General features: G+C 34.8%; 1 protein-coding gene across 5 annotated transcripts in view; it reads right to left on the bottom strand.

Annotated features, from left to right (window-relative positions):
• Positions 1-2,311: 2,311 nt before the first annotated feature.
• KDM4C (lysine demethylase 4C) overlaps positions 2,312-8,862 on the bottom strand; it is a 240,174-nt gene continuing 233,623 nt past the window's right edge. For all 5 annotated transcript variants that reach the window (XM_064402753.1, XM_064402754.1, XM_064402756.1 and 2 more), the window contains 2 exons: positions 5,133-5,225; positions 2,312-3,302 (listed from right to left, as the gene is read on the bottom strand). In XM_064402753.1, the coding sequence (XP_064258823.1) occupies positions 3,126-3,302; positions 5,133-5,225 (270 nt within the window). In that variant the 3' untranslated portion in view covers positions 2,312-3,125. The remainder of the gene's footprint in view (positions 3,303-5,132; positions 5,226-8,862) is intronic.

The raw sequence follows: 8,862 nt of genomic DNA, 5'->3' as shown, positions 1-8,862 counted from the left end.
TCCTACCCTACTGCATGCTTCTTCACACGGACTCTGTAATTGAAATGGTCACAAATGCTGGCATGTTTTTTCACTAGAAAATACGTATCTGTCTCTAACACCAGGAGAAAAATAACAAACAGATGTTTTACTGGAGAAATTTGCTATTGAGAATTGGTTACATGGATAATAAGCAATCCTGTTTGGGTGTTCATCTACCTGATTTAGTTTGTGGCAAGCTCCTGGCTTCCCACAGCATTCCACACCAATGTATTCTCTCTCTCATATACCTGAAAGGTCCATAACACTATCTGTAGTAGAACAGAAAAATGCAGCTTTTGAGGAATTGTAAGGGAACAGGAACTGTCTTTCTAGGCCAGTTGTTTAGCCAATCTAGTTTGCAAAGTCCTGAAACAGGAAGCACAAAACTGCAGTGATGACAATCACAGTTTTCATTTACTCAGAAGTATTTTATCATATCTTACAAAGGTCAGAAATAATTTCAGTGCCTTTGAGAACTTCCAAAGTGAAGGTCTTCTTGAAGGGTATGATGAAAGGTAGAAGGGGAAACAAACCAACTTTTTGCATGAATGTTCTATAAAAAAATTTACAAAGCCTTAGTCAGCAAATTTCAAGGCTCTTGAAGAGAAAAATCCTCTCTACAGAAATGAGGGGTTTATTCATGGTTTTACAACAGGCCACATCAGATCCAGGCAAAGAACATGCATTTGATTTCTAGCCTCTCTTGTACCACATAGCATCACCTATCCAATTACAAAATATTTTAATATGTATTAAAACATTTAATAATGCCACAGTTGTTTTGAACTTTTATGGAACATTATAAAAACTTTCTTACCACAGAACACAGAATTTTGAAACTAAGCATGAGTAATTAGGTGTGGGTTGACCCTGGCTGAGTGCCAGGCACTCACCAAAGCCACTGTGTCACTCAGCTCCATAGCTGGACAGGGAAAAGAGAATACAACAAAAAGTTAATGAGTTAAGGACAGGGAGAGATCACAAACCAAATACCATCTCAGGTAAAACAAGACAAACTGGGGCTATTAACTACTAACAAAATCAGAGCAGGATAATGAGAAGTAAAATCAAATCCTAAAAACATCTTCCTCCTACATCTCCCTCTTTCCTGGGCTCTTCCTCCTTCCCTGCAGAGGTACAGGATGACACTGAATGGGGCTTATGGTCAGTTCATCACATATTGTTCCTACCACTGCTTAGGGAGAGTCTGTTCCAACACAGGGTCCCTCCCACAGGAGACAGCTATCTATGAACTTCTCCACTGTGAGCTCATGCCACAGGCAACAGTTCTCCAGAAGCTGCTATAATGTGTGTCACTCTTCCGCAGAGTACAGTCCTTCAAGCACAGCCTGCTCCAGCATGGGTCTGTCTTGGAGCCAGCTGGCACTGACTCTGCTGGAAGCTTCCAGAAGCTACCCCTGCAGAGCCCACTACAAAAACCCAGTCACAAAAACCCCATACAACAATTATTAGCTGCACATAACTGTAGAAGGCAGCAGCAATCTTACATTTTGCATTAGTTTTTATCTTTTCTTTACAATACCAAAAAAAGCCCTGATTCTGTGAAATATGCCAGACAGCATCCACCACAACCCAGTGCCTTTAGAGAAAGTGCTATCAATTAGATATACATTCCAATTGTCACAGCTAAGCAATTTCTTAGACTAAATGGATTCTGAGTGATTTCATGGTACAAGAAAAGATAGTTAATGTAACACAGAAAACTTACATTGTCACTTGAGGTATCACACAGCAATTGAAAAGATTTTACTGCCCACTTGAAAAAATAAGAATAATCGTGGAAGGGCTTCAGTGAAACAAAGATCTGTATGCCTCAGCATATAAAAACTGGGTTTTTCTACAGAAAAAATCTCTGGGTCCATATATTCAGGTTTTTTGCAACCCAAACCCCAGAAACAGCAGTGCTCAGATTTAAATTGGATTTTGGAGGGCTCTTTTTCCTGTTGCAAACAGTCAGACTGTCCAATTTACAAGAAACAGATGATGTCATTTTGATAACGCTTCCTTCTAGGTTCACATACCCAAGTATTCAGACAAATCCAGACTTTCTGCTTTCTGTGAAACATCCAAAAAGGTCAAGATATCAAAGAGTGAAGAGAAACAGACAGACAAGAAATGAAAGTACAGTACTTATCAACCCTGCATTTTAACATTAAGCTATGTGAGCGTCTGTATGTATATTCTGTTGTGTTCAGAAAAATACAGCATATATTCTTGGTTCCTACAAATATAAAACAATAGTGTTCAAAATCACATCAACAGGAAAATGTTGCAATTGTAGTAAAGCATTTATTTATTTTAAAACATTATTACATTGCTAGAATATTATTTCAAAATAAAAGCCATAATAGATTCATTCAAAACTAGGCTGTTAAGCATATGTATTTAAACTCTAATTTTCATACACACAGTGAAAGAAATTTATATTTTACAAGTAGCTATTTTTAATAGACTTTATGAAAAACATGTTTAAAAATACCTGCCAAAATCTGTCTCTTTAAATATACAAAATATCCTTGCTGTGCTGAAGATACCTCCCTTAAACACCAAAAAGATCTAAGTCAACAGCTGAGTCCACATCAAATCCTACTGAAAACAGTAGTGACATAAAAATGTAAAAGCACTGTACAAAGTACAGCCTTTTTTGTCTCAGTACTGTACAAATCTGGTTTTGTTTTGAAAATGTTTTATAAAAACTGGTATCTTTGAACTTAACATCCTTTCCTATGTGCAGAAAAAAGTGAGCCACTGACATTACCTGTGTTTACTAAAATGTCCCCTTCTCAGAATTGTGAATCAAAGAATTCAAAGAGAATTTCCCACTTATTTCAATGAGAGCAGGACTGAAACTTCTCTTCAGCATATCTTTTAGTAATCTCTCTCGGTTTCCCGTGGTTTTATAATGCAAAATATTACAAATTCTTAAATATACTAGCTGATGAAATCAGAACTCAAGTACTTCAGATTACAAGACTGATGTATGGATTAGTTCACTGTAAAATGGAGTGTCCAATTAAAAAACCCAATAGCAAATAACACTGCATGCTTTTTAATCAAGAACCCTTTCTCGCCTCTTGGTTCCTTTACAGTCCTTTCTGGCATTTCTTCTGGAATGAGCTTTTTAAGAAGGTGCGGTATCCTGGATCATCCACATATTCATTCTTAAAGCGAGAACTCAATACTCTCTGCCTTTTCTTCTCTCCCAAGATAATATCTGCTCCATAAAATGTGTCTTCAAATCTCATGTCAGAAGCTGTCGACTAAAACCAGATATTGATTACATATACATACAATTTTTATCTTTCCATACTTTGCATGTCCTATTCAGTATTAAATTTTCTATGTCTGTAGTGTTCATTGGAAACATGTAACTAACACCTGTTGTTTAATCTGGATTTTATCCAGGGATCACACAGTCATGATAATTCTAGATGAGAAAACAGTGACATGGAAGTGATGCAATTGTTGGGCAGGTATGATCCTAGCAGTATAATGTAATATCACCACCTTGTGTTATTCAGGAAAGTTTTAAATGCAAGGTACTATGTAATGGATTCCTGAAAAGAAGCCTGGGCACTGCCTAATTTGCAAAAAATCAAGGTCACAGTTTGGTCACTCATCATCAAACTTATACCAGCTGGTGTAAGTTGGAATCCCCACTAACAAAGCAGTGGAACAACACCCAGCAAGCCATTTGGTCAGAAACAGAGGCAAAATATTTCGGACCAACTTACAGTGCTGGAAGAATTCCCAAGACAAAGAACAACAGCTTTTAGAGGCAACTGGTGTCTTTTACTTCAATAGATAGAAACAGGATCATAGGCTGTCTTTAACTTGCACTGTGTTCAGCACAAGGAGGGGAAGAAGATGTTGGGCATGGCTTGAGGACTAACCTGTATATTTCTAGAATTTAAGGCACTAGTAAAAAATCATGTAGAAGTCTCAATAACAGCTGTGTTGGTTTTTATTCAGCTGACCAAATTTAATGTTTTTTAACCTATAGTTAACTTCCTAATGAAGTTAATAAACAAATAAATAAATAAATTAAATACATTGATTTCTAAAAATAAATTTTAAAAACAATAGAATTTTATTATTTTTATTATTATTAACAATAATACTACTAATACTAATACTATCACTAATACTAATAAAAAAATAATAATAATATCCTGAGACTGAAATAGTTTGCATTCTAAACAAAAAAATGGCAATGGTATGCTTTCTAATTATAATAAAAAACCCATTAGATGGTTCTTTTAACATTTTCCAAGACATCTATCTTAACTGTAGTCAGAACACTGAAAGATTTGTGCATTTATCCCAAATTTACTGACATAAAGGTTTCTTAACCCAGAATATTTGACCAGTGCACTTTACATCAGAAAGAACTGTCTTAAGACAGGTAAAAACAGCCATCTCCTCCAACAAATGTATGGAAGTACTTTCCCTTTGCAACCTCTACAAGTCATGCTCTCTGTGAGGTTCAACACTTTTCCACTAGGCGTACATACATAAAAATGTAGCTGGTGGATGTTGTTTGAAACAGCAGGAAACTTAAAAAAAGCAACAAAGATTTGGTTTTAAACCAAAGACTAGTGAAATGCTGATAAATCCTGCCAGCAACATTAATGAGTTTTGATCAGTTATATTGTTTCTTACAAGAAGTTAATTGCCTTTTTATTAAATTAAGGCTTTTAAAATCACAAAGCTTTGAGAAGCTGGAAAGTTTTTTAAAAACAATACCTGTTATAAGCATACTGAAAGAACAGAATGTCTGTCAATTTAAATGTTTACTAACTTGGTCATTCCTGATCTGACAGATCAGACAAACATGATGTCCCTTTTAGGAGAAAAGAATTATGTCTGACAACAGCATTTGCCTGTACTGGAAGAACAACTAACCCTCTCACACTAGCAAACGCAGACAACTCCTAATTGGGCTGATTTAGCCACTCTGAAGAGCACAGGCTTTCAAAACAAAAGTCTATTTAAAATGAAAATCCAAAATAAATCCTAGAATAGTGTTATTGGTCTTTTGAGCATTTATACATATACGTATTACAAAGTTAGCATCAGCAAATACTCACTAAACGTGCTTTTACTCTCTTAGGAAGCTCTTCATCCAGTGTATATATTTCTTCTCTCTTCATTACTATTTGAGAACCATCTTCAAACTCCACCTAATTGAAAATAAAAAAAGGGTATTTGAAAATAAAATAATAATTAACTCTTGCAGGAAGTTCCTGGAAATGCTTCTGTATGAAAATACATATGTAAGCAAACAAGACTTACATACAGATATTTTGCTATCTGTTTTAACACAAAATTAGGCTGAAACATAAAAAATCTTATTTCTTTGGTACGGTAACACATACCTCATTGAAAATAATATCGAAGCAAAGAGACTTCAAAATCAGCACTGACACATATAATGAATTAAAAGTTTTTAGATTAGGAATGCTGAACAAGACAGGCAACATTATTTTGCAGGAGTGACATATTAAAATGTCCTTGTGTCATTTTTGTCTAATTTTTTACTTGCTTCTTATAAATAAAAAATTAATTTTAACATCCTGTGATTCAAGGTTGAGGAAGACCATGTCAAAAGAAAGTGAGAGTGACAACTAAGGAAATACCAGTTAACAGAATTTTATTGAATCTGATGGAATTTCTTTTAAATGCTCTGTTCAGAAGATGAAAAGCTTTATCATGCTTAGGTTTAGATTTAATCCAATATGAACCCTGTTAGCAGAAAATGAGAAAGGAAATGTAACTAGGTGTGAGGAATGTTAAAATGCTGAGGCTTTGAAGCATTTAAGCTTTTTCAGTAGCTGCTGATTTTTTCCTCTAGTTTAATACTTCCTCTAACAGTTGTGAACTTCAGCTTTATCTGTGACTGCAGTTTATCTCCCATAGAAACTATAATTTAAATTTTGCTATAAAATTAGAAGTCCCATTCTACATCCTCAGGTGATTTAATGAGACTATGTGAATTTAATGAGACTATGTGACAACAGCACACTTGACTAGAAGAATAAGCACAAATACAAAAATAGGAGAATACTGACTTATCAAAAGTGTTATTACAGATACAAATGAAGAATCATACAGATGAACTTGTAAATGGACTGTGTTTTTCTCAAATTAAAAGCTTGCTGTAGCTGAGTATGTCAGATTAATATGTGAACAGCTGAAAAATCCATATATCCATTCTCAAAAGCCAGGAGTCAGACAATGATCTATTAACTTCTTTAAAAACAATTTTTCCACTGCATCAAATAGGGCTACGCAAATCTGGAATGCATTTAAAATGCATAGAGCACACAAAAGGATAACAAAGTCACAGGAGTCATCCTTACTCCTTTCTGCTCCTGTTACTAACCCCATAAGACTACTCTGTTAGTAGTATGTTAGAGGAACTTAAAGGTCAATTTGCCTTAAGCTTGTTTAATTAAATGATGGCAGTCCAGGGTGCAAGAACAGTCTTTCTGGTATTCCTGCTCCTTCCTGCAAAATAGTTGGTAATATTTTTGCATAATACAGTAGGTAATAATGTTTTTTTGCATCCCTGGTGAAAAAAAACTGGGTAAGAAATTAACTCTAACACTCCATGTGATAAGAAAAGCTCTTCTTAAATGGTCAGTATATTTGTTTTCACTCACAGTCTGCAGTAGGATGCAAATACTTAATACCAGAGAATGCCATACTTGCAGTATGAAATATACTGCACATTTACAATGAAGAGTAAGTGGAAGTTCTTTAGGTACAATCCAGCATATCATACTGGAAATAATTTGCCTACATTTGACAGTAAACAAAAGAGCTTCTCTAAGACTTTCAATAGTATCATGATTCACGCAAAATATAAACCCACAATCTCTAATAGCTCCAATTAAATTCAGATTGCAGATCTTACATTTCAAATCATCAATTTTATCAATTTATTGCACTTGGATTCTGCTGCTGTACTGTGTCTGCACGATATGTTACTATCTTCATGAGATTTTTTTCTATAAGCCCATCATAAATTAAAGGAAAAGCTGTTAGCAATTAATGGAGTGAATGGGTAATTTAATAAACTCTAACTCAATTGTAAACCTCAATGTCAGAAATCATCAAGAAATCAGATATAGATCACATTAATAATTTCACTTGAGCACCTGCTTCATTTGGCAGGTCTAGCTCTGCTTAGCGATTGTGTAGGATACTGGCTGACAAATGAAAACTGTATGACACAAATTTTGGTGCATTGTGTCATAGCTCCTGCATGCTCAAGTACTGCTACATTTGGTAGAAATGTCTGATGAATATGATGAAAATTCACAGAATTTTTCAACTGGAACAGATTTGCCTTATGAGATGTAAGAAATCATGCAAAAGACTGGATAAGAGACTCTCAAAGGTTCAACACAGATGACACAGATGAAAATAAACCTTTGTGTATGTGTGAGTCCTGGGAGCTTTTAGTCACTGTTTAGAAAGACCAGAGGAAGAACTACTAGTATGTCTTGAAGTTGATCTTGCACCCTTCCTGTCATAAACTTTTTGTAATCTGTGGCCACAGGCAGCCTCCTCTCTCATCCTGAAGACTAAATACTTGCTTGTCTCTATAGTTCTACATATTGCAATATGGACTCCCTCTAATCTTTTAAACTTTGTAATTTCCCCCCATGATAGGGGTTGTTAGAGGCAATTTACAGGAATTTATGTTTGTTATGCTGAGGAACTCTAAATCTTGCTGAGACTCCACATGCTTATCCATTTTCCTTAAACAAAACTCATTTCATCATGTTGTTCAAGAGGTCTAAAACAAAACGTTTTTTTGTTTTGACTGTGTCAAATTCCTTGAAATATGAAAGACAACAACATTCATCTAATTTACTTCACAGTATTTCTCAGAAGACTAGTTGTTCAAAAGATTAAATTATTTGAAGATTAATGTTACTATAGGAAAATAATCTTCACAAAGAACTTTCAACCTTCACAACATAATACAGCTGCTAAATATAAAGGAAGAGGTAAGATTTAGAGACTACTTCAAGACTTTAGGCGTTTGAGTGCTTGAATTCGATTGCAAGTCATTGGAAAACTGAGAAGGTCAATGCAACAAGTGATTTAGCTTCCCTGTGCCTTAATTTATCTAGAGATATAATAATAAATTTGCCATTTTGGTACAGTAATGTGAGGCCCCCTGATGAAAAGAGTTAAAAAAGTGAAAATTATTACATATATATAAAAGAAATGTATCTAGATTCTCATTCTTTCAGAAGTGCTATTATTATTGTGATTGTTTTATTGCAGTTTCTACCATTCACTTGGGTATTCAAAGCTGCTGACTGATTTTTCTCAAAGGCAAGCCCCCAAAAAAACAGTAATTGTTACTCTGAAACCAGAAGTCAGCTTTTTAGTTTTGCCATCGGTGTTCAGTTCCTTTTGCCTTTGCTGAGGATAAAATGCTCTTTAGATTAATTAATTCAAAAATGCCTCAGATAAATGAATGTTATGCTCTTCCTCCTAGTGTCCCCCTTCCAATCTCTTATGAAATGCCTCAGGTTCATTGCATGTTCATACAATACTAAATTTTATGTCATTAATCGTATAATTAGCTGTGAACTTACAACTTACTTGTTGAAAGTAAACAACCTGCAGAAAATAACAAAAGTCATCTTTCAATCTTAATGTTGCATCTGTTTACCTGAGTTCTTAAAGAAAGCAAGTGATTTTCTTGATTTTGTAAGACCAAGTGAAACCTCTCCCCCAGACAGTCCACAGCACTTGCTACCGGGTTGGAAAGTTTTACATATTAGTTAATGTGTG

This window comes from Passer domesticus, chromosome Z, assembly GCF_036417665.1.
Source record: "Passer domesticus isolate bPasDom1 chromosome Z, bPasDom1.hap1, whole genome shotgun sequence".
NCBI classification, from domain to species: Eukaryota; Metazoa; Chordata; class Aves; order Passeriformes; family Passeridae; genus Passer; species Passer domesticus.
The sequence above is the reverse complement of the archived record's forward strand: the minus strand, read 5'-3'. Positions and strand labels throughout refer to the sequence as shown.